General features: G+C 44.6%; 1 protein-coding gene across 2 annotated transcripts in view; it reads right to left on the bottom strand.

Moving 5' to 3' along the window:
* Positions 1-21,840, bottom strand: part of LOC120311941 (choline-phosphate cytidylyltransferase A-like) — a 25,472-nt gene extending 3,632 nt beyond the window's left edge. Inside the window, exons 1-4 of one of the 2 annotated variants that reach the window (XM_039352045.1) lie at positions 21,730-21,772; positions 17,301-17,410; positions 9,210-9,362; positions 7,607-7,706 (exon numbers count right to left, since the gene is read on the bottom strand). In XM_039352045.1, coding sequence (XP_039207979.1) covers positions 7,607-7,706; positions 9,210-9,326 — 217 coding nt within the window. In that variant the 5' untranslated portion in view covers positions 9,327-9,362; positions 17,301-17,410; positions 21,730-21,772. Of the gene's footprint in view, positions 1-7,606; positions 7,707-9,209; positions 9,363-17,300; positions 17,411-21,729 lie in introns of both variants that reach the window. The other variant, XM_039352044.1, reaches the window with a different exon arrangement.
* Between the last annotated feature and the right edge of the window lie 4,969 nt (positions 21,841-26,809).

Here is a 26,809-nt window from a genome sequence, read left to right as displayed (position 1 = left end):
TCTCCAAAGCACCAGAAGGCAGGACAAGAAACAATGGATGGAAAATCATCAAAGAGAGAAGCAATGTGGAATTAAGGAGAAACTTCCTAACAGTGAAGACGATTAGCCAGTGGAACAGCTGGCCACCAGAAGCTGTGGGTGCTCCATCACTGGAGGTTTTTTAAAAAGAGATTGGACAGCCAATATAATAATAATAATAATAATAATAATAATAACAACAATAACAACAACGTTGGAAGGGACCCTGGAGGTCATATAGTCCAACCCCCTGCTGAGGTAGGAAACCCTAGACCATTTCGGACACATGGCTGTCCAGTCTCTTCTTAAAAACCGCCAGTGTTGGAGCATTCACCGCTTCTGGAGGCAGGCAGTTCCACTGGTTAATTGTTCTCTCAGGAAGTTTCTCCTTAGTTCTAGCTTGCTTCTCTCCTTGATTAGTTTCCTACTTTGGGCAAGGGGTTGGACTAGATGACCTCCAAGGTCCCTTCCAGCCCTAGGAGTCCATCGACCAAGGCGAGGCAGGAGCTTCTATCCGGACGCCGCGAAAGCTTGTCGCAGGACACATGTCCTGCCCACCTTTGCAGGATCACAGATGGCCCTCGACTTACCACCTCAAACGACCCCCGAATTTTCCCGTCGCTAAGCGAGACATCTGTGAAATCTATTTTTTCCTCACAACTTTCCTTGCCACCGTTGCTAAGGGAACCGCTGCGGCTTCCCCGTGGACTTTTGGAAGGCTGTCAAAGGGGGTCAGATGAACCCCCTGGACGTTGAGACGGTCGTAAATGTGAGTCTGTGGCCGAGCGCCGGAATTTTGATCCCGTGACCGTGGGCATGTCGCCAGAGTCGTAAGGCTGAAAAAAAGGCCGTAATCCACTTTTCTTCCAGGGCCGTTGTAACTTTGAACGTGTGGAGGAATTTGCACGTGCAGCAAACTGCCATGCATTGCCCCCACACAAACCTCATAACCTTTTGATACCCTTTGTCCCAAGGAAGCAGCCAAAAGATCACCCCCTTTTGACTTAATATCTTACCTACCTAAATAAATAATATGCTTTAAGTTCCCCCTGATCTCTTCCTGTCTTTATCTCTTCTTGTCTTTATCAGTTCTTTCTCCTTTTCTAATTTACCTGTATTTGTTTTTACCTGCTCTCCACAGGTAATGTGTTACTACAAAATAATTGCTTATATCAGTGTTTCCCAAACTTGACAATTTTAAGGCATGTGGACTTCAACTCCCAGAATTCCACAGCCAGCAACGCTGGCTGTGGAATTCTGGGAGTTGAAGTCCTCATGCCTTAAAATTGTCAAGTTTGGGAAACACTGGCTTATATGAAGGAATTTTTCAATTACTTTAGCTCAACAAGTAAAGGTTAAACTTCTAAATGGAAAATGTCAGCAGTTAATGGTAAAGCCTATGTATGTAAAAAGTATATAAGAAACAATAAACTCAAAGAGTTTTGTGAAGCTGTGTCTTGCAGCTTCAAACCTCTGCTCAAGACATGCCTGAGTCTTTTTCTTAGCATCGTTACAGAACGGTCACTACACAAACTGGCGTGGATTGAGGGACTTTCCATCCTACTTCCTCAGCGTCAAGCCACGTGGCAGCTAGCAGAGAGATCTGTCGGCAGCTTCAAGAATAGCTAAAATGACCCCTCTGAACTTACACCCTGGAATTTAAAGCTAAGCCAGGATTATTTTCGTCAGGACTGGAAGTGAGACATCGCCTGGAGGTGTGAGTGGACAAATACCAGGCCGGGATGCCACTTGCAGGCAGTCACGGCCGGCTTTGGTCCATGTGAAAAAGTGAGCAGAATCGAAATAGCAACGGACGGACGTAGCTCAAGGCATGTAACAGGCACACCAAAGGAGAAGAGGACATGGGTAGCTCAGGGCTGAACTGCAGGGTCCTGGGTGCTCTCTGAGCTGGGTGGCTTTCTTGCAGACGTTTCATGACCCAACTAGGCAACATCATCAGTGCTAGAAGGGAGGGAGGCTTGCGGAGAGGAGAAGGAGGAGGAGGAGAAAGAAAGAAAGAAAGAAAGAAAGAAAGAAAGAAAGAAAGAAAGAGAAAGAAAGAAAGGAAAGAAGAAACAAAGAGAGAAAGAAAGAAAGAGTAAGAGAGAAAGAAAGAAAGGAAGGAAGGAAGGAAGGAAGGAAGGAAGAAAGAAAGAAAGAAAGAAAGAAAGAAAGAAAGAAAGAAAGAAAGAAAGAAAGAAAGAAAGAAAGAAAGAAAGGATTGTGGGGTCCTGGCTGCTCTCTGAGCTTGGTGGTTTTCTTGCAGACATTTCATGACCCAACTAGGCAACATCATCAGTGCTAGAAGGGAGAGGGGTGTGCAGAAAGAAGGAGGAGGAGAAGAGAAAGAAAGAAAGAGAAAGAAAAATAAAGAAAAGGAAAGAGAAGAAAGAAAGAGAGAGAGAAAGAAAGAAAGAAAGAAAGAGAGAGAGAGAGAGAGAGAGAGAGAGAGAGAGAGAGAGAGAGAGAGAGAAAGGATTGTGGGGTCCTGGGTGCTCTCTGAGCTGGGTGGTTTTCTTGCAGACGTTTCATGACCCAACTAGGGAACCTCATCAGTGCTAGAAGGGAGGGAGGGAGGGAGGAGGAGGAGGAGGAAGAAGAAGAAGAAGAAAAGGATTGTGGGGTCCTTGGTGCTCTCTGAGCATGGTGATTTTCTTGCAGACGTTTCTTGACTCAACTAGGCAATATCATCAGGGCTAGAAGGGTGTGGGATTTGCAAGGAGGAGGAGGATGGGGGGGGGGTCTTTAGTGCTCTCTGAGCTTGGTCCTTTTTTTGCATATGTTTCATGACCCAACTAGGGAACATCATCAGTGCTACAAGGGAGTGGGGTTGGTGGGAAGGAAGAGGAAGAAGAGGAGGAAAGGAGGAGGAGAAGGAAGAGGAGGAAGAAGAAAAGAATTATGGGTCACTAGTGTTCTCTGAGCTGGGTTGTTTCCTTGCAGATGTTTCATGACCCAGCTAGGCAACATCATCAGTGCTAGAAGGGAGGGGGCTTGGGGAGAGAAGGAGGAAGAGGAGGAGGAGTAGAAGAGAAAGAAAGAAAGAAAGAAAGAAAGAAAGAGAAAGAAAGAAAGAAAGAAAGAAAGAAAGAAAGAAAGAAAGAAAGAGAAAGCATTGTGGAGTCCTTGGTGCTCTCTGAACTTGGTGGTGTTCTTGAAGACATTTCATGACCCAAGTAGGTTACATCATCAGTGCTAGAAGGGAGTGGGGATTGCAGAGAGGAGAAGGAAGGAGGAGAACTGAGGGGTCCTTGGTGCTTTCTGGGTTGTTTTCTTGCCAACATTTCATTACCTAAATTAGGTGACATCATAGTGCTAGAAGGGAGTGGAGTTTGAGGAGGAGGAGAAGAGAAAGAAAAGAGAGAGAGAGAGAGAGAGAGAGAGAGAGAGAAAGAAAGAAAGAAAAAAAGAAAGGATTGTGGGGTCCTTGGTGCTCTCTGAACTTGGTGGTTTTCTTGCAGACGTTTCATTACCCTAACTAGGTAACATCATCAGTGCTAGAAAGGAGTGAGATTTGCGGAGAGGAGGAGGAGGAGGAGAACTGTGGGGTCCTGGGTGCTCTCTGAGCTGGGTGGTTTTCTTGCAGACATTTCATGACCCAACTAGGGAACATCATCAGTGCTAGAAAAATCCGTTTTAAATCTCGGGAGATCGGGCTGCACAACTAACTAACCTAGTTGTGATCCTGACATTTCCTCTCTGCTGACCTGGAGTTCCTTTCCCTGCCTCCTCAACTCTCAGCTGCCAGAAAGTTGCTCCAACAGCGGCCAAAAACGAAAGGCTTTTGAATCTCGACTACAACGCCCCTTCTCCGTTTGCAAAGGTTGACGTAGGTTAGAAGAGCATTCGGCTGGCACACAGGCGGTCCTCAGCTTACGACCGTAATGGATGCTGCCCGTTAGGTCGTTAAGTTAGGACGCTTGTAAGGTAACCAACCTGACTGACGCCATCTTTTTTTTCAGGTTGTTAAGCGGCCGCTGGAGTCGTTAAGCGGATGCCATCGGACTTGCAACCTTTCGTTTAGCGACCGTTCCAACTTACGACGGCGCCGAAAGATGTGACCTAGGACGCTTTTTTTCACACTTGCGACCGTCGTGGTCATGTGATCAAAAGTCGGACGCTTGGCAACCGACTCGTATTTACAATGGCCGCCGTGTCCTGGGGGGGGGGGGGTCAGGTGATCCCCTTTTGCGACTGTCTGACAAGCCAAGTCCATGGGGGAAGCCAGATCCGCTTAACAACCGTGTTACTAACTCAACCGCTGCAGTGATGCGTTTAACGACCGTGGCCAGGAAGGTCGTAAAAGGGGGCAAACAGACGGTGAGAAATGTGAATCGGTTGCCAAGCGTGTCAAAGTTTTGAACGTGCTGCAACGGTCGGGGTGAAAAACGGTCGTAATTCGCTTTGGTCAGCGTCGTTAAGTCGAGGACCTCCCTGCACAACAAGAATTGATGATTTTGGGCTTACAGATAAAATTATGAATACCACTTTACAAGGCCTTGGTAAGGCCACACTTGGAATACTGCGTCCAGTTTTGGTCACCACGATGTAAAAAAGATGTTGAGACTCTAGAAAGAGTACAGAGAAGAGCAACAAAGATGATCAGGGGACTGGAGGCTAAAACATATAAGGAATGGTTGCTGAATTGGGTATGTCTAGTTTAACGAAGAGAAGGACGAGGGGGGACATGATAGCAGCCTTCCAGTATCTCAGGGGCTGCCCCAAAGAAGAGGGAGTCAAGCTATTCTCCAAAGCCCCTGAAGGCAGGACAAGAAACAACGGATGGAAACTCATCAAGGAGAGAAGCAACCTAGAACTAAGGAGAAACTTCCTGACAGTGAGAACAATTAACCAGTGAAACAACCTGCCTCCAGAACCTGTGAATGCTCCAACACTGGAAGTGTTCAAGAAGAGACTGGACAGCCATTTGTCTGAAACGATATAGGGTTTCCTGCCTGAACAGGGAGGTTGGACTAGATGACCTCCAAGGTGCCTTCCAACTCTATTATTATTATTATTATTATGGATCATCGCACAGTCAGCCAGATGTTCAGACTGGATTTGGCATTTTGTCTACCTATCGAGTCCTTACCCAGGACCTGGGATAGGCAGATGTGGATGTTTGATGGTATTACAGGTATCGTCGCAGGATGGAAGCAGTTCCTAGTAAGGCCGCCTTTTGCAATTGACTAATAGCGAATTTGTCAATGCCAAGGTGTTCAAGTGGTGCTCCAGTTGTTTTGGGATTGCACCCAAGGAGCCTATTACTATTGGTACTACCCTTGCTTGCTTTTGCCACAGTCTTTCTATTTCTATTTGTAGGTCTTTGTATTTTGTTATCTTCTCCAGTTCTTTCTCTTCTATTCTGCTATCTCCAGGCACTGCCACGTCCACTATCCAGACTTTTTTGTCTTTCTTATCGACAATTGTTAAGTCTGGGGTGTTATGTTGCAGGTGCTTGTCTGTTTGAATTCTGAAGTCCCAGAGCAGTTTTATTTTATCATTTTCTATGACTTTCTCTATTTTATGATCCCACCAGTTTTTGCTTACAGGCAAATGATATTTTTTGCAGATCTTCCAATGCACCATTGTTGCTACTTTGTCATGCCGCTGCTTGTAATCAGTCTGTGCAATCTTCTTGCAACAGCTTACCAAGTGGTCCACTGTTTCTTCAGCTTCTTTGCATAGGCGGCACTTACTGTCTGTTGCTGTCTTCTCAATTTTGACTTTGTATGCATTTGTCCTTAAGGCTTGGTCTTGTGCAGCCAGAATTAGTCCCTCGGTCTCTTTCTTCAATTTTCCTGCTCTTAGCCATTGCCAGGTTTTATTATTATCTGCTTTCCCAGCTATTTTTTTAATGTATTGGCCATGTAGTGCTTTGTCTTCCCATGCCTCTATTCTGTTCTTCATTTGGTCTTTCTTGTAGGCCAGTTTGGTCTCTCCAGTAGTTAGTAAGCCTTCCTGATATACTAATTTCAGTGCATCTTCATCATTGTTCTTCAGATATTCTTCCAAAGCCATTTTTTCTTCTTCAACCATCTGATGTACTTGTAGCATTCCACGCCCACCTATTTGCCTTGGTAGATAAAGTCTATCAATGTCACTGCGTGGATGAAGGGCATGATTCATTGTCATTATTTTTCTGGTCTGCCTATCCATTGCTTTTAGTTCTGCTTGAGTCCAGTCCACTATTCCAGCTGTGTACCTAATGACTGGGATTGCCCAGGTGTTGATTGCCTTTATGGTATTTCCTCCATTGAGTTTGGATTTTAAGATCTTCTTCACTCTCTTGATGTATTCACCTCTAATCTTTTTCTTGACTTCAGTGTGCTTGATGTTGTCAGCTTGAAGGATACCCAAGTATTTGTAGTACTCTTCCTCATCCAGACTCTTAATGTTATTTTCGTGGGCATCTTGATTCCTTCAGTTTTCACTATTTTTCCTTGTTTGATAGTAAGTGTGGCACATTTGTCCAAGCCAAACTCCATTACAATATCTTGGCTATATATACGGACAGTGTTGAGCAGCGATTCTATTTCAGATGATGTTTTTCCATACAGCTTCAGATCATCCATGTAAAGGAGGTGGGATAGTCTGGCAGATGTTTTTGATGTTTGATAGCCATGTCCTGAGTTATTCAGTATTGTTGACAGAGGAAACAGTGCAATAACAAATAGTAATGGTGATAATGAATCTCCTTGAAATATTCCTCTCTTGATATTAACCTCTCCCAGCCTCTCACCATTGATCTGCAACTGTGTCTTCCATTGTGCCATCGATCTTTGCACAAATTTTCTGATGTTTCTACTGACTCCTGTTATTTCTAGGCACTTTATTATCCAATCATGTGGCAGAGAGTCTATTATTATTATTATTATTATTATTATTATTATTATTATTATTATTATCACTACTACTACTACTACTACTACTACTACTACTACTACTACTACTACTACCTCCAAGGTCCCTTCCAACTCTCTCAAACATCAATGTCCAACTGGCTTAGGGTATTAAATATTAACAAGTCCAACTTCTACTCAAGGAGAGAAGCAAGCTAGAATTAAGGATAAATTTCCTGACAGTGAGGACAATTAAGCAGTGGAACCACCTGCCTCCAGAAGTGGTGAATGCTCCAACATTGGAGGTTTTTAAGAAGCGACTGGACAGCCATTTGTCCGAAATGGTATAGGATTTCCTGCCCGAGCAGGGGGTTGGACTACATGACCTCCAAGGTCTCTTCCAGCTTAATAATAACAACAACAACAACAACAACAGTATCAATAGTCATAGGCGCCTTGGGTGCAATTCCAAAACAACTGGAGCACCACTTGAACACCATTGGCATTGACAAATTCGCTATTAGTCAATTGCAAAAGGCGGCCTTACTAGGAACTGCTTCCATCCTGCGACGATACCTGTAATACCATCAAACATCCACATCTGCCTATCCCAGGTCCTGGGTAAGGACTCGATAGGTAGACAAAATGCCAAACCCAGTCTGAACATCTGGCTGACTGTGCGATGATCCATAATAATAATAATAATAATAATAATAATAATACAAAATAAAAAAAAAAACACTTACAGGGCGTTCCTCTCGTTGCCTCTTCAAACGTGACTCGTGTGTAGGGCTTGCTGTAGTCCACTTCCAGCTCATCGGAAAATGGAGCCGGCTCTCGCAATCCCTGGGTTTAAAAAAATAAAAATCAGAAAAAGATGTTTATTCAATGTTTATGAGGGTTAGGAAAAGAGGCATCAGAGCAGGAATTATATAATTATTGTAGCATATTATTGTAGCAGGGGGCTGGACTAGATGACCTCCAAGGTCCCTTCCAACTTTATTATTATTCTTTGTCATATGTTAATGTGAGGATTAGCCCTGGAGAACTCTATTTTATAGCAATGTTTCCGAAGCTTGCCAAGTTTAAGACGTGTGGACTTCAACTCCCAGAATTCTCCAGCCCGCATAGTAATATAGTAAAATAAATAGAAATGAAATAAAAACAAGTAAAATAAAAAGAAATTAAAATAGATAAAGTGAAGTAAAATAAAAATAATAAATGAAAGTTAAAATGAAATAGAAGTTAAAATGAAATAAAAAAATAAGCAAACTAAAGGAAAATAAAAAATAAGTAAAATAAAAAGAAATTAAAATAAAGTAAAGCAAAATAAAACAAAAAAGTTAAAATGAAATAAAAAATAAAAGGAAAAAAATAAGCAAAATAAAGTAAAATAAAAAATGTAAAAGAAAAAGAAATTAAAATAAAGCAAAGTAAAGCAAAAATAATAAATAAAAGCTAAAATGAAATAAAAAGCAACATGAAAAACAAGCAAAATAAAACAAAACAAAAAATAAGTAAAATAAAAAAAATAATAAAAATAAAAAAGAAACAAAACAAAACAAAATGGGTCACTTGTGTCAACTGAGATGACTGTAAGATCAGAATCTGACGGAAAAAACAGACTGCAGTTAACAAATGTGATTTTTTTCCCAGGAGAAAAACAGCGATTGAGTCATCCTAGAGAAGTGTCTTTCAACCTCAGCCTCTTGAAAGTGGCTGGACTTCAACTCCCAGAATCCCCCAGTCAGCCATGCTGGCTGGAGAATTCTGGGTATGGAAGCCCACCCACTTTCTAGGCCTTTGGGGAATTGAAGCCCACCCACCATCCCTTCTCCCAGCCCAGGGGTAGGCCACCTTGGCTCTTTTATGACTCGTGGACTTCAACTCCCAGAATTCCTGAGCCAGCATGAGGGAACTATGGCCCCCTTGATGACTCATGGACTTCAACTCCCAGAATTCCTCAGCCAGCATGGGGAACTATGGCCCCTTCATGACTCGTGGACTTCAACTCCCAGAATTCCTGAGCCAGCATGGGGGAACTATGGCCTCCTCATGACTCGTGGACTTCAACTCCCAGAATTCCTCAGCCAGCATGGGGGAACTATGGCCCCTTCATGACTCGTGGACTTCAACTCCCAGAATTCCTGAGCCAGCATGGGGAAACTATGGCCCCTTCATGACTTGCGGACTTCAACTCCCAGAATTCTTCAGCCAGGCACGCTGAGGGGAAAGGGAGACATTTCCAAGCTGAGCCAGGCTGGCTCAGGAATTCTGGGAGTTGAAGTCCACCAGTCATCAAAGAGCCAAGGCTGCCTACCCCTGTGGACCCAGCCCTTCTCCACTTACTATACAGTTGCGGGGCACTTTCAACGGGATGCCGTCTGTCTGGGCGGCCCCGTTGGAACCCGCTCCTTCTTTCCTCCTCTTCCTGGAGTTTAATCTGGCCGAGATCTGGGGATCCATCCCGGCAATCGCCTCTGGGAGATCGGCTGGAGACACCTGGAGGATCCAAGCAGGCGTTTTAAGGGAACTGGTGAAAGAAAAGGAAAACGGGGGGGGGGGCAGTGCCCGGCTGTCCGGCTGAATGCCAACGGAGCAGAAGGCTCACGCTGGCACGTCCGTCGGTCAGGAGAAGTGGGGCGAGGAGGGAGGGAGGGATTTGTGTGGCTCTCTTACGCACAAATTGTTTGTCCCTGCTGGAGTCACAGGAAAAACCAGCTGTCCAGGCAATATTGGACACGGCTAATACTACTGAGTTGTTGTTGTTTTCTCTCCCAACCCAGCAACCATGTTTGAAACTGCGGGCAGGACCGCTGCTTATTTCAGCACTGTAAAAGCCTGGGCAAAAGTTTGCGGGCGGTCCTTGACTTGCAAAGATTCGTTTAGGGACTGTTTTGAATAGAATAGGGCTGGAAGGGACCTGGGAGGTCTTCTAGTCTAGCCCCCCCCCCTGCTCAAGCAGGAGGACCTGTCCATTCCATTCCATTCTTCTATTCTATTCTCTATTCTATTCTTTCTCTATTCTATTCATTTATTCTATTCCCGTGGTGGCGAACCTATGGCACGGGTGCCAGAGGCGGCAATCAGAGCCCTCTCTGTGGGCACGCACGCCATCGCCCCAGTCCTAGGCCTTCAGCTGGGTTTTATAAAACCTTTTCGCTTTAGGCCTCCGCCGTGTGCAAAAAAAAAAAAAAAAAAAGGTTCAATCAATCAATTTCAACTTCTCGCGGGAAGCCATGCTCACCCATTGGGCCACATCCATCCGGCACCTATGATATATAAGTGGGTTTTGGGTTGCAGTTTGGGCGCTCAGGTCTCTAAAAGGTTCGCCATTACTGCCCTATCCTATGCTATGCTATGCTATCCTATCCTATTATTATTTCATTCCATATTCTATTCTATTCTATTCTATTTCTATTTGTTATTCTATTCTATTCTTTCTTTCTTCTGTTCCTTTTCTCTATTCTATTCTACTCTATTCTATTCTTTCTCTATTCTATTCATTTTCTCTATTCTATTCTATTCTTATTCTATTCTATTTTCTATTCATTTTCCCTATTCTATTCTTTCTCTATTCTATTCATTTTCCCTATTCTATTCTATTCTTTCTCTATTCTATTCATTTTCTCTATTCTATTCTATTCTATTTTCTCTATTCTATTCATTTTCTCTATTCTATTCTATTCTATTCTATTCTATTCTATTCTATTCTATTCTATTCTATTCTATTCTCTATTCATTTTCTCTATTCTATTCATTTTCCCTATTCTATTCTTTCTCCTATTCTATTCTATTCTATTCTATTCTATTCTATTCTATTCTATTCTAATTCTATTTTCTATTCATTTTCTCTATTCTATTCATTTTCCCTATTCTATTCTTTCTCCTATTCTATTCTATTCTATTCTTATTCTTATTTTTATTCTATTTTCTATTCATTTTCTCTATTCTATTCTATTCTATTCTATTTATTTTCTACTCTCTTGTAAAGAGAGGGTACTTGGAGGGAAAATTCTTAATCTGACGTGTAAATTGGGAGGGAAGGAAATGCCTGTCAGGAAGTTGTCCAGGCCAGGACAGGCAGGTCCCAAACATGCATATCCTGTGAAAAGGAGAGGCCCCGGAGACTTTCGGTTCCAGCCCAGAAAACAAGATCAGAGCCTGCTGTCCGAGGAATCACATGCTCTGTCATGTTCTGTGAGCGAGTGCCAATTTTGTGAAATCTTTTCTTTTGCTGTGGTTTCAATGATACACACCCTTTGTACAAACTCAACACCCAGTTCTTGGATTATATGATTTGTTGACAGAGGATTTCCCCAATGCACAAGAAAAAAGCAATGTGAGAGTGTTCAGATCAGAAAGAAACTCCTTCCTGATGGGCAACCTCGGCAGCTTCAAGACTTCCTGACTTCAACTCCCAGGGGGAGAATTCTGGGAGTTGACATCCACAAGTCTTGACGTTGCTGAGGTTGGACACCCTTGCTCTAGAACAGAGGTCTTGCGGACTTCAACTTCCAGAATTCCTCAGCCAGCATGGGGGGGGGGGGAACTGTGGCCCCTTCATGACTTGCGGACTTCAACTCCCAGAATTCATCAACCAGCATGGGGGAACTATGGCCCCTTCATGACTGGGGGACTTCAACTCCCAGAATTCCTCAGCCAGCATGGGGGGGAACTGTGGCCCCTTCATGACTTGCGGACTTCAACTCCCAGAATTCCTCAGCCAGCATGGGGGGGGAACTGTGGCCCCTTCATGACTTGCGGACTTCAACTCCCAGAATTCCTGAGCCAGCGTGCGGGAACTATGGCCCCTTCATGACTCGTGGACTTCAACTCCAGAATTCCTGAGCCAGCATGGGGGAACATGGCATGGGACTTCAACTCCCAGAATTCCTCAGCCAGCATGGGGGAACTGTGGCCCCTTCATGACTTGCGGACTTCAACTCCCAGAATTCCTGAGCCAGCGTGCGGGAACTATGGCCCCTTCATGACTCGTGGACTTCAACTCCCAGAATTCCTGAGCCAGCATGGGGGAACTATGGTCCCTTCATGACTGGGGGACTTCAACTCCCAGAATTCCTCAGCCAGCATGGGGGAACTATGGTCCCTTCATGACTGGGGGACTTCAACTCCCAGAATTCCTCAGCCAGCATGGGGGAACTATGGCCCCTTCATGACGTGCGGACTTCAACTCCCAGAATTCCTCAGCCAACGTGGGGGAACTATGGCCCCTTCATGATGTGCAGACTTCAATTCCCAGAATTCCTCAGCTAGTGTGCCTGGCTGAGGAATTCTGGGAGTTGAAGTCCACAAGTCATAAAAGGGCCAGTTTGAAGACCCTTGCTCTAGAACAACACCACAGAAAGAAGAGGGGATTGACTTATTCTTTAGGGCAGTGGCTCCCAACATTTTCTATACCCCTAAAACAGCGGTTCTCAATCTTCGTGTGACGGCGACCCCTGTCACACGGATGCGCCGCCCCCATGCGCGGCGCGCATGCGCAGCGCCGCCCCGAGGGGGAAAAATGGCGGATCGCATTGTTTCACGACCCCCGTAAAATGGTTGTTCGACCCCAAATGGGGTCGCGACCCATAGGTTGAGAACCGCTGCCCTAAAAGCTTCTGATATATTCTCGCACCTCTTATAAAAGTTTGAAATAATGGCCACAAATTATGCATACACACTATAATTTTGAAAACCCAAGTTTTCACACTCCCTGGAATATTGTCTCACACCCCCAGCTGGGAACCCCTGCTTTAGGGCACTAGAGGGCAGGACAAGAAGCAACGGATGGAAACTGACCAAGGAGAGAAGCATCCTAGTAGTAAGAGGAAACTTCTTGACAGGGAGAACAATTAACCAGTGGAACGACTTGCCACAAGAAGTTGTGAGTGCTCCATCATTGGAGGTTCTCAAGAAGAGACTGGACAGCCATTTGTCTGGAACGGAATAAGGTCTCCTGTTGCTAATAAAGGAGAATTATTTGTAGCTCAGGGTTGACATGAGGGGTCCTTGGTGCCCACCGATTATGCTTGTTTTCTCGCAGCCATTTCATTACCCAAACTAGAGTAACATCATCCATGAGGTTACCTAGTTTGAGTAATGAAATGTCTGGGAGAAAACAAGCAAGCTCAGAGGTCACCAAGGACCCCTCAAGGTACCCTGTCTTGAGCAGGGGGCTGGACTAGAAGACCTCCAAGGACTCTTTCAGCCCTACCGTTCTATGGCTGCATGATTCCGTAATTCTAAGATTCTAAAATTATAAGATTATGATGATTCTAAAATGATGAGCCGAGGTGGCGCAGCAGTTAGAGTGCAGTACTGCAGGCCACTTTAGCTGACTGTGTTCAGCAGGTCAGCGGTTCAAATCTCACCGGCTCAAGGTTGACTCAGCCTTCCATCCTTCCGGGGTAGGTAAAATGAGGACCCAGATTGTTGGGGGCAATGTAAATATATATATACATTGCTTACTGGTATACACTGCTTAGAGAGTGCTTGCACTTAAAGCGTATATAAGTCTCATAAATAAATAAATAAATACATACATACATACATACATACTAAGGTGATACTAAGGTGATTCTAAGGTGACTCTAAGATTCTAAGGTGATTCTAATATTCTCTGATTCTAAGGTGATTCTAATATTCTCTGATTCTAAGGTGATTCTAAGATTCTAAGGTGATTCTAAGGTGATTCTAATATTCTCTGATTCTAAGATGATTCTAAGGTGATTCTAATATTCTGATTCTAAGGTGATTCTAATATTCTGATTCTAAGGTGATTCTAAGATGATTCTAAGGTGATTCTAAAATTCTAAGATTCTGATTCTAAGATTCTAAGGTGATTCTTCTCTGATTCTAAGATGATTCTAAGGTAATTCTAATACTCTCTGATTCTAAGGTGATTCTAAGATTCTAAGGTGATTCTAAGATTCTCTGATTCTAAGATGATTCTAAAATGATACTAAGGCGATTCTAGGATTCTAAAATTCTGAGATTATAAGATTCTAGGGTGATTCTAAGATGATTCTAAGTTGCCTCCAGAAGTTGTGGGTGCTCCATCAGTTAGAGATGCAGACAGCACAAACTCATCCCCAACAGCCTGTGTGCCTGTCTTCAACCGGGAAGGGACCCAGGGCAGATAACATCCTGTAGCCAAGGAAGCTCCACACCCATTTGCACCACTCAAGTGATCTTGAGGACACAGGTAAACCTCCAAGTGGCCTCAACGACTCTCTAAAAGGAGGCAAAGGACCGGCTGTCTGCAAGGAGTATAAATCCTTCCATTTCCCCACCCTCCAATCAGAGCTGAAGAAGCTTCTGGGACGAGAAGCGAAACGTCTTCAAAGAAAAAAACAAAACAAGACACTCCAGTTGCCTCTTGAAAAAGCACCTTTGTGGACCCAGATCCCACGTTTTTCTCGCCTGCACACACACACACACAGACACACACACTGAAATGACTGCCACACTTAAGGGCTTGGGGAGGAGAGCTTATGCAAGTCTATCGACTTTGCCAACGGTCAGAGTTCACAACGCCCATGGCTGCGCTATACACAATGACGCCCACACTTGGTATGTCAGAACCACCGCAATGTTGAAAGGGCACTTTTGACTATTGTCCCAGCAGCTGCAACAACAAAAAACAAAAACCCGATGGGACCAGGATAAAAGATAATGAACCAACCAACTTTTTTACATTCAATTAACATTCAATTAATCATTAGCAAAATATGATTGTTGTCTCCCAGTTGATGCCAGGGTAATTAAAGTCCCCCATGACTATTGTGATGTGTTTTCTACATACTTTAGTTAGGTGACTAGCAAAAAGTTCATCTATTGGGTTGGGTGGCTTATGGTATACACCTATGGCAATGTCATTTCCCCCCCACACACTTTTATATTGACCCAAATGCATTCAAGACAGTTTTCATCATTGTTGTGCTCTATTTCTGTAGAGATGTAGTTATTTCTTACATACAGAGCAACTCCGCCTCCTCTTTTAGTCTGTCTCTTTTAGATAATTTAAATCCCTCTAGCTGGGTATTCCATCCCACCGTGTTTGCGTAATGGCAACAATATCATATCTGCCCTCGTTAACCTGAATTTCTAGCTCACCCTGTTTGCTGTTCATACTCTGTGCATTGGTGTATAGACATTTGAGTCCTTTATTGGCTCACCCCGTGTTTACTTTCTACATAACCAGTGTGGTGCCGGAGTTCCCCTATTTTCTTACCACCTATTTGGTTAGTGCACTTTGTGTGGCACTCGCTATGAAAAGCTTGATTTTGCTTGATAGCAAGGTTGATATTCTTGACCACAGACACACATCTATGTTACATGCACTGCTAACCCTGTAATTTTTAGACTGCCGGGGACAGGGATGTTCTGTATCAATTAACTCACTGTCCCCGTTGTTTGGTTTAAATATTTCTCCAGAAAATCTGTGAATTTATAGCTGAATAACTCAGTCCCTTTCTTGGATGGATGAAAACCATCTCTTTTGTACATTTTTTCATTGGACCAGCTACAGACATTTATGACTAATATAACCAACATCGTGACTAATATAACTAATATTAACGAATGCCACAACCTTTGGAGGATACTTTTAACAGCTGCACCTTCAGCTTTTGGGGAGGTCATCGTACCTGTGTGGTTTTCCACACTGGGGTCCAGATTACACTACAGGTAGCCCTTGGCTTACGATCCACACCAGAGGCCAACATTTCCGTGGCTAAGCAAAGCAGCTGTTAAGTGAGTTTTGCCCCATTTTACAACTTGTCTTGCCACAGTTGTTAAGTGAATTTCTGCAGGTGTTACGTTAGGACAGCTAATACTTGATTGACAACAGTTCATTTAGTGCAGGGGTGGGCAACCTGGGCTCTTTTATGACTGGTGGACTTCAATTCCTGAGCCAGCATGGGGAAACTATGGCCCCCTCATGATTCGTGGACTTCAACTCCCAGAATTCCTGAGTCAGCAATGCTGAGGGGAAAGGGAGAGGTTTCCAAGCTGAGCCATGCTGGCTGAGGAATTCTGGGAGTTGAAGTCCACGAGTCATGAAGGGACCATAGTTCCCCCATGCTGGCTGAGGAATTCTGGGAGTTGAAGTCCACGAGTCATGAAGGGACCATAGTTCCCCCATTCTGCCTGAGGAATTCTGGGAGTTGAAGTCCACCAGTCACGAAGGGGCCACAGTTCCCCCATGCTGGCTTAGGAATTCTGGGAGTTGAAGTCCAAGAGTCATGAAGGGGCCATAGATCCCCCATGCTGGCTGAGGAATTCTGGGAGTTGCAATCCGTAAGTCATGAAGGGGCCATAGTTTCCCCATGCTGGCTCAGGAATTCTGGGAGTTGAAGTCCACGAGTCATAAAAGAGCCAAGGTTGCCTACCCCTGATTTAGTGACTGTTCAAAGTTGCAAGGGCATGAAACAAGTGACATAAGACCATTTTTCACACTTATGACCATTGCAGCATGCCCAGGATCATATGATTAAAATTCAGATGCTTGGCAATTGATTCATTACAGTATTTAGGACAGTTGCAGTATCCAAGGGTCATGTGATCCCCTTTTGTGAGTTTCTAACAAGCAATGGGGAAGCCGGAGAAAAGAAGGGCTAAGGGTGACATGATAGCAATATTCTAGTATTTGAGGGGCTGCCACAAAGGGGAGGGGTGTCAACCTATTTTCCAAAGCTGCTGAAGACGGGACAAGAAACAACGGATGGAAACTAATCAAGGAAAGAAGCAACCTGGAACTAAGGAGAAACTTCCTAACAGTGAGGACAATTAACTAGTGGAACTGCTTGCCACCAGAAGTTGTGGGTGCTCCATCACTGAAGGCTTTTAAGAAGGGATGGACTCGTGGACTTCAACTCCCAGAATTCCTCAGCCAGCGTGGGGGAACTATGGCCCCTTCATGACTCGCGGACTTCAACTCCCAGAATTCCTGAGTCAGCGTGGGGGAACTATGGCCCCTTCACGACTCATGGACTTCAACTCCCAGAATTCTTGAGCCAGCATGAGGGAAACTTTGGCCCCTTCATGACTCGTGGACTTCAACTCCCAGAATTCCTCAGCCAGCATGGGGGAACTGTGGCCCCTTCATGACTTGTGGACTTCAATTCCCAGAATTCCTGAGCCAGCATGGCTCAGCTTGGAAACCTCTCCCTTTCCCCTCAGCATGGCTGGCTCAGGAATTCTGGGAGTTGAAGTCCACGAGTCATAAAAGAGCCAAGATTGCCTACCCCTGGTATAGGTTCTCCTGCTGGAGCTGTGGGTTGGACTAGAAGACCTCCAAGGTCCCTTCCAGCTCTATTCCGATTCAATTCACTTAACAACTGTATTATTATCTGCACAGCTGCGGGGATGCGCTTAAGAACCATGGCAAGAAAGATCATAAAATGGGGCACACTCACTGAAGAAATGTCTCACCTAGGAACAGAAATTTTAGGCTCCATTGCAGTCGTAGGTCAAGGACTATCTGCAATCCTGTGAACAGCGCAAGGAAATGAGAAAGCCACTGAAAGTCACCATGTCTGATTCTAGGCAGAGTAATAGAAATAAAGAGAAAACGAAACAACCAACGTCATATCAAACCAATATCACAAAGTACAGTCACACCCCGGGTTTATGCAACCTGGGCCGGTTGCCCCGGAGGCCAACCACCACCATTCCTGTCCTTTGCACAATGTTCTTGGCACACACCACTGATGTAAATGGCCGTGGGGCACGGCAAGGCCTTGCATAATGTCCTCTGCCGCCATCCAGCCACATCTGCTTATTTAATGAATTTATAGGGCAACTGAATTTGATTCTGGGTCTTGTCAGACGCTGGATCCCATAGAAGTATTCCTCGACTTACAAAAGCTGGTTTAGTAACGGTTCAAAGTTACGGCATTGGAAAAAAATGTGATATATGACTGTTTTTCACACTTATGACCATATCACAGGGGTCTTCAAACTTGGCCCTTTTATGATTTATGGACTTCAACTCCCAGAATTCCTCAGCCAGCGTGCTTAATCTTAGCTATTTATTCTCTCACCTCGCCTTTGGTGAGAGCGCCATCACATCCATCCATCCACCTATCCTCTCGTCTATCACACTATCTATCTATTAACTCCCTCTCTCTTTTATCCATCTTTCTTTCTCTTTCTTTCTTTCTTTCTTTCTTTCTTTCTTTCTTTCTTTCTTTCTTTCTTTCTTTCTTTCTTTTTTCTTTCTTTCTCTCTCTCTCTCTCTCCCCCTGTCCGTCCATCCATCCATCCATCCATCTATCTATCTATCTATCTATCTATCTATCTATCTATCTATCTATCTATCTATCTATCTATCTATCTATCTATCTCCATCTACCTATCCATCTATTTCTTTTCTATCTACTTCTATTTAACCATCTATCTCAGGGGTCTTCAAATCTGGCCCTTTTATGACTTGTGGAATTCAACTCCCATAACTCCTCAGCCAGCGTGCACGCTGAGGAATTCTGGGAGTTGAAGTCCACAAGTCATAAAAGGGCCAGTTTGAAGACCCTTGCTCTAGAACAACACCACAGAAAGAAGAGGGGATTGACTTATTCTTTAGGGCAGTGGCTCCCAACATTTTCTATACCCCTAAAACAGCGGTTCTCAATCTTCGTGTGACGGCGACCCCTGTCACACGGACGTGCCGCCCCCATGTGCGGCGCGCATGGGCAGCGCCGCGCCCTGAGGGGGGAAAATGGCGGATCGCATTGTTTCACGACCCCCGTAAAATGGTCGTTCGACCCCAAATGGGGTCGCGACCCATAGGTTGAGAACCGCTGCCCTAAAAGCTTCTGATATATTCTTGCACCTCTTATAAAAATTTGAAATAATGGCCACAAATTATGCATACACACTATAATTTTGAAAACCCAAGTTTTCACATTCCCTGGAATATTGTCTCGCACCCCCAGCTGGGAATCCCTGCTTTAGGGCACCAGAGGGCAGGACAAGAAGCAACGGATGGAAACTGACCAAGGAGAGAAGCATCCTAGTACTAAGGAGAAACTTCCTGACAGGGAGAACAATTAACCAGTGGAACGACTTGCCACAAGAAGTTGTGGGTGCTCCATCATTGGAGGTTCTCAAGAAGAGACTGGACAGCCATTTGTCTGGAATGGAATAAGGTTTCCTGTTGCTAATAAAGGAGAATTATTTGTAGCTCAGGGTTGACATGAGGGGTCCTTGGTGCCCACCGATTATGCTTGTTTTCTCGCAGCCATTTCATTACCCAAACTAGAGTAACATCATCCATGAGGTTACCTAGTTTGAGTAATGAAATGTTTGGGAGAAAACAAGCAAGCTCAGAGGTCACCAAGGACCCCTCAAGGTACCCTGTCTTGAGCAGGGGGCTGGACTAGAAGACCTCCAAGGACTCTTTCAGCCCTACCGTTCTATGGCTGCATGATTCCGTAATTCTAAGATTCTAAAATTATAAGATTATGATGATTCTAAAATGATGAGCCGAGGTGGCGCAGCAGTTAGAGTGCAGTACTGCAGGCCACTTTAGCTGACTGTGTTCAGCAGGTCAGCGGTTCAAATCTCACCGGCTCAAGGTTGACTCAGCATTCCATCCTTCCGGGGTAGGTAAAATGAGGACCCAGATTGTTGGGGGCAATGTAAATATATATATACATTGCTTACTGGTGTACACCGCTTAGAGAGTGCTCGCACTTAAAGCGGTATATAAGTCCCATAAATAAATAAATAAATAAATAAATAAATACATACATACATACTAAGGTGATTCTAAGGTGACTTTAAGATTCTCTGATTCTAAGATTCTAAGGTGATTCTAAAATTCTAAGATGATTCTAAGATTCTCTGATTCTAAGATTCTAAGGGTATTCTAAGATGATTCTAATATTCTATGATTCTAAGATGATTCTAAGGTAATTCTAATATTCTCTGATTCTAAGGTGATTCTAATATTCTCTGATTCTAAGATTCTAAGGTGATTCTAAGGTGATTCTAATATTCTCTGATTCTAAGATGATTCTAAGGTGATTCTAATATTCTGATTCTAAGATTCTAAGGTGATTCTAAGATGATTCTAAGGTGATTCTAAGATTCTCTGATTCTAAGATTCTAAGGTGATTCTAATATTCTCTGATTCTAAGATGATTCTAAGGTGATTCTAATATTCTGATTCTAAGATTCTAAGGTGATTCTAAGATAATTCTAAGATGATTCTAAAATTCTAAGATTCTGATTCTAAGATTCTAAGGTGATTCTAAGATTCTCTGATTCTAAGATGATTCTAAGATGATTCTAATATTCTCTTATTCTAAGATGATTCTAAGGTGATTCTAATATTCTCTGATTCTAAGATGATTCTAAGGTGATTCTAAGATTCTAAGGTGATTCTAAGATGATTCTAAGGTGAATCTAAAATTCTAAGATGATTCTAAGATTCTCTGATTCTAAGATTCTAAGGGTATTCTAAGATGATTCTAATATTCTATGATTCTAAGATGATTCTAAGGTAATTCTAATATTCTCTGATTCTAAGGTGATTCTAATATTCTCTGATTCTAAGATTCTAAGGTGATTCTAAGGTGATTCTAATATTCTCTGATTCTAAGATGATTCTATCTCCATCTACCTATCCATCTATTTCTTTTCTATCTACTTCTATTTAACCATCTATCTCAGGGGTCTTCAAATCTGGCCCTTTTATGACTTGTGGAATTCAACTCCCATAACTCCTCAGCCAGCGTGCACGCTGAGGAATTCTGGGAGTTGAAGTCCACAAGTCATAAAAGAGCCAAGTTTGAAGACCCCTGCCATATGGCTTATAACCAAGGTTGCAAAGGGGATCACATGGCCCCGGGGGACACCGCAACTGTCATAAATATGAACCAGTGGCCAAGTGTCGTTATTTGGATCACGGGACTGTGGGGATGTTACAACGCTCGCAAGTGTGAAAAAGGGTCCGAAGTCCCTTTCCCCCCCCCCAGTGATGTTGTAACACTGAACAGTCACTAAACGAACCATTGTGAGCTGAGGACTACCTGCATGCCATATGGTAAATAAATAAATACACAGGTAGTCCTCGACTTACGTGAGCATGCGAAGTTACAACCGCACTGAAAAAAAGTGAGCTGGGATCGTTTTTCACACGGCTGTCGCAACATCCTGCAGGGCCCCGTGATCAAAATTCAGACGCTTGGCTAGTGATTCATACTTATGACAGTCGCGGTGGGTCACGTGATCCCCTTTTGCGACAAGCAAAGTCAACGGGGGGGGGGAGGGGGAGCCAGATTCACTTCTAACAACCGCGTGACTAACTGCGGTGATTCGCTTAACGACGGTGGCCAGAAAACTCACTTAAAAAAAAAGTTTCTCTTTGCAACAGACATTCTGGGCTCAACGGTGGTCGTAAGTCGAGGACTTAAGGGTGTGTGGGGGGGAGAACAGAATTAAAAATAGCAGCCCAAATGATAAATAATTGAAAAGAGCAGCCCAGAAGGTTTCCCCCCCCCGCCCATATTGTGCCCCCCCGGGGGGGAGCTGGACCCATAAGTCTGCACCTGCCCTTCCCCCCCTCCACTTTAGGACCCCTCCCCAGCTCTGATGCAACATCCCTGGGAGCTACTTCACCCCCACGGCCGCCCAGAGGACCCCCTTGACCTTTGACCCCACCCCCCCCGGCCCGACTCTTCCATCCACCCCCCCACCCGGTCGCCCACCGCCCGGCTCCCCTCCCACCGCGAACCGGTTCCTGCTGCCGCCCCCGCCCCAAAACAGAGCAGGCCCCCCCGCAACCAGCTCTGCATCCCCCAGAAAAGGGGGAGTCCTCCTGCTTCCCCCCCCCCCGGGGCGGCGTCCCCCTCCCCACCTGTCCCGGGCGGCGTCCTTCCTCGGCTCTTCACGCCCGAATCTTGCCAACGGGGCTGGGCTGAACCGGAAGCGCTCCCGGACGGACTCGACCGGAAGGGACCAAGTGCTGGCGCAGATTCCGGGCGGAAACGGCGTCCCCCGCGCCGGAAGTTCCGCTGGAAACTGGCCTCGGCTAGCTTTTTCTCCACTGTTGGAGGTCCCTGTTCTCGGCCCCATCATCCCCAGCCTGTAAACCAGAGCTCGCCTCCCGCTGATTGAGGGGGGGGGGCCCTCCCCAACCTGGTTCCCTCCAGTCGCGTGTTGCCATGGCAATGCATCTGAAGGGCGCCAGGTTGGGGTAGGGTGCAAACTGGGCCAGCGACTAACTGTGGTTTAAGGAAATCGTGGTTCTGGGTGACCCCCGAAGGCCGCCCTTTCTGTATTTTGTTTGCTATAATAAGAATTGTCAACCTCACTTGAGCAAGGGGGTTCGACTAGAAGACCTCCAAGGTCCCTTCCAACTGCTAAGACTGCTTGTTGATACATAGTATGATTTACAATTAAGAATTTTTCCTAGAAGGACGTGACACGGCTTTGTTCATTTCATGATGTCGCTCTTCTAATGCCCTATTGGAAAAAAAGCTGATTTTAAAATCGGCAACGTTTCCCAGCCCTTGAGTTTTTGCAAATAACATAAGCACCTCTGCAGTTCAGGATAGACATTTTAAATTGAAAAGATTCCAAGTGGCCTGTTATCCCTTTGAAACAACTGGGGCTTTAAAACAAATAGTTTTTTTTTAAATAAACAGTAATTTTATTTATTTGAAATATTTTTAGGCTGCGTTTTACCATTACCACAATAACATTTCAAGCAATAATACATACATTTGTCAATTATGGTTCTTTTAAAAACAGCACGAAGATCGTATAGTATCATTTTGACACCCGGATTTAAGATATGGATTTCTTGAATATTTTCACAGCTACTGGGACAATGGGTCCTGCTAGCCTGTCCTTCGACATTACTTTTGGGAGAAGTGGAATATTAGCAGTCACTGCAATCAAAACCAAGTAATTAAATAAATAAGTAATTAAATAAGTGGAGAGAAAAGGTACACTTGATTTCTTAAAAATTTTATCCAGATATTGACTGTGCCTTAAGCTACGTTTTATTCATCTATATGCAGGAAGCGCGTGCACTGAAAAGCATTGGCAGTCAAAGCATCCTTTTGTGAGGATGAGTTTGCCAGGATTCAAGTTTTTCCATAGCCAGCAATTCCTTAAAAAAAATAATATTGAGTTAATTTAAAACCTGTTCCATAACTGCATCTCGAGGAACATAATATATATTTAACTAATAAGAAGAAAAAAGATGTGAATGCAATTCAATTTAGATGCACTCAGTAAAAATATCAGGCAGCCAGATAGGCTACATGACAGAAGAGGAGCTAGCACTAAATGCAGTAAAAGTATCCATCACACCCAGTGATGTGGTCAGGGATCTAGACTAGACAAAGAACTTTTTCAAATCCTGCAATCAGATCCTTTTTAACTGGATAGGACGATCACTTAAACATGAGCCAGCCGTGTGCGGCAGCAGCCAAAAAAGCTAATATAATCCTTGGTTGTATATAAACAAAAGCATCAAATCAAAATCACGTAAAGTATTAGTACCGCTTTATGAAACTTTAGTAAGGCCACACCTGGAATACTGCATCCAGTTTTGGTCACATTACAAAAAAGACGTTGAGACTTTGGGAAAAGGGCAAAAGAGAAAAACTAAGGTGATTAAAGGCCTGGAGACCAAAACATATGAAGAACAGTTACAGGAACTGGGTACGGCCAGTCTAGAAAAAAGGAGTAGGAGTGACATGGTAGCAGTATTCCAGTGTTCAATGGGCTGCCACAAAGAAGAGGGGGGTCAACCTATTTTCCAAAGCACCAGAAGGACAGACAAGAAACAACGGATGGAAACTAATCCAGGAGAGAAGCAATTTGGAATTAAGGAGAAACTTCCTAACAGTGAGAGCAATTAACCAGTGGAACTGCTTGCCTTCGGAAATTGTAGATGCTCCATCACTGCAGGTTTTTATGAAGAGACTGGACAGTCCCTTATCTGACATGGTATAAAGTTTCCTGCTTGAGCAGGGGGTTGGACTAGAAGACCTTCATGGTCCCTTCCAGCTCTATTCTGATTGACTGATTGAAACCACATCTCAGATTGTTTGCATGCAACAAATATGCTCTAAGTTTTGATCTGATGCATCTTTTCCAAATGCCTCAAACCAATTTGCTCCAGTAAATATCACTATTAACTGCATCAAAGAGATACGGATGCAATTAAAGTGGGCTTTGGAACGGAATGTCTGTCCAAGTTCTATTATTTGCCTGCCACGCATGGATGGATGGAAGTGTGGGGGAAAGGAAACAGCAGGAAGCTTGTAATGAACTGCAGAAGCCCCACCTTTTTGTCAAAAAACAACTAATTACTGTATACTTGGGCAAAATTCAAACATGTAGTTTGATGTACAGGTAATCCTCAACTTACGACTACAATTGACCCCAAAACTTCCTTTGCTAAGCAAGACAGTCAAGTCCGTTTTACTCTATTTTACGACCTTTCTTGCCACAGCTGTTAAGCATTAATACGGTTGATAAGTGAATCTGGCTTCCAAATTGACTTTGCTCGTCAAAAAGTCCCATAAGGGGGATCACATGCCCCCCTCCGGGATGCTGCAACCGTCATAAATATGAGTCAGTTGCCAAGCGGCTGAATTTTTGAGATTCTGTCATGATTGTTCAGTGTGAAAAACGGTAGTAACTAAGTCACTTTTTTGGGGGGTGCCGTTGTAATTTTGAACCGTTGAAAATCGAGGACTAACTGTATTTGCACATTAAGAAAACCAAGATCTTGGCATCCGGCCCTCTCAATTCCTGGCAAATAGATGGGGAAGAAATGGAGGTAGTGACTGATTTTATCGTCCTGGGTCCAAGATCACCGCAGATGGGGACTGCAGCCAAGAAATGAAAAGACGCTTGCTCCTGGGGAGGAAAGCCATGGCAAATCTAGACAGCATACTAAAAAGCAGAGATGTCACCCTGCCACTAACAGTATGTATAGTCAAGGCCATGGTTCTCCCAGTTGCAATGTATGGATGTGAAAGTTGGACCGTAAGAAAGGCTGAGAAAGGCCAAAGAATGGAGGCCTTTGAACTCTGGTGCTGGAGAAGACTCCTGCGAGTCCCCTGGACTGCAAGGTGATCAGACTGGTCAGTCCTAGAGGAGATCAACCCCGACTGCTCTTGAGAAGGCCAGATCCTGAAGCTGAAACTCAAGTCCTTTGGGCACCTAATGAGAAGGAAGGACTCACTGGAGAAGAGCCTGATGCTGGGAAAGATGGAGGGCAAGAGAAGAAGGGGACGACGGAGAATGAGGTGGCTGGATGGAGTCCCTGAAGCAGGAGGCGTGAGCTTCAATGGACTCCAGAAGATGGTAGAGGACAGGAAGGCCTGGAGGAACGTATTATTTTAATAATAATAATAATAATAATAATAATAATAATAATAATAATAATAATAATAATAATAATAATAATAGAAAGAACTGGAGAAGATAACAAAATACAAAGACCTTCAAATAGAAATAGAAAGACTGTGGCAAAAGCAAGCAAGGGTGGTACCAATAGTCATAGGCTCCTTGGGTGCAATCCCAAAACAACTGGAGCACCACTTGAACACCGTTGGCATTGACAAATTCGCTATTAGTCAATTGCAAAAGGCGGCCTTACTAGGAACTGCTTCCATCCTGCGACGATATCTGTAATACCATCAAACATCCACATCTGCCTATCCCAGGTCCTGGGTAAGGACTCGATAGGTAGACAAAATGCCAAATCCAGTCTGAACATCTGGCTGACTGTGCGATGATTGATAGTAATAATAATAATAATAATAATCTGTGGGGTTGCAATGGGTTGGACACAACTTCGCAACTAACAACAACAAACTGTATTTGCACCAGGGGAACAGATAGGAGCAAATTTTTGTGGGCTCAAAATTAAAATTTTGTGGGCTCAAAATTAAAATTTAAAATAAAAACACCCGTCCTCCTGTAGACGAGATTTGAGTCAGGGCCGTAGACCGAAAAAAGATTGACAGCTCAAACTTACCCAGTCCAGCTTCTGGATCTCTGGGTCCTCTTCGGGGTCTGGATCCTTGGGGTCTTCCCCCAAGCTGACGGAGGGGGAAGGGGCCCTGGGCTCCCTCCACTGGGACCCTAAGCCCCCTGCTGCCAAACCGGGGGGGCTGAGAGGCTGCAGGGAGCAGCGGGGACACAGGTCTCCCTCCGCAGCCCCGGGAAAGGCAGCCTCGCAGAGGGCGCACCGCTTGGATTTCTGCCTGTGTTTGAGGGGTCTGTCCGACATGGTGGGCATATGGGACGAAAGCGGGCTCGGAGGCCAGGGGGAACTGGAGAAACAGGGGACCCCAATTTGTGGGGCCTCCTTACAGGCCCAGGGCTTAGGGTCTGTTAGGCAGGAGGTCTTTTAGGGGCTGGGCACCCAAAGAAGCCCACCAGGGACAGGGCCTGGCTAATTTCAAGAAGGTCTCGCAACGCTACCAGGCTGGCGACCCTGGAGTTTGGTTCAAGCCGGTCCTGGGAAATGGAAATTCAGGTCTGGAGTTGCAAGTTTGAGGCTCCTCGTGGACACCCTCTGGTGGAGAGGAGGCCTGTAGTACTGGAGCACGTATCTCTCAGCATTTATTTATTTATAAGTTGTTGTTAGTCGCAAAGCCGTGTCCGACCCCTCGCGACCCCATGGACAACGTCCCTCCAGGCCTTCCTGTCCTCTCCCATCTTCTGGAGTCCATTGAAGCTCACGCCTCCTGCTTCAGGGACTCCCTCCGGCCACCTCCTTCTCCGTCGTCCCCTTCTTCTCTTGCCCTCCATCTTTCCCAGCATCAGGCCCTTCTCCAGGGAGTCCTTCGTTCTCATTAGGTGGCCAAAGTACTTGGGTTTCAACTTCAGGATCTGACCTTCTCAAGAGCAGTCGGGGTGGATCTCCTCCAGGACTGACCGGTTGGATCGCCTTGCAGTCCAGG

This window comes from Crotalus tigris, unplaced genomic scaffold, assembly GCF_016545835.1.
Source record: "Crotalus tigris isolate CLP2741 ecotype Arizona unplaced genomic scaffold, ASM1654583v1 scf7180000018400.56284, whole genome shotgun sequence".
Lineage (NCBI taxonomy): Eukaryota > Metazoa > Chordata > Lepidosauria > Squamata > Viperidae > Crotalus > Crotalus tigris.
The sequence above is the reverse complement of the archived record's forward strand: the minus strand, read 5'-3'. Positions and strand labels throughout refer to the sequence as shown.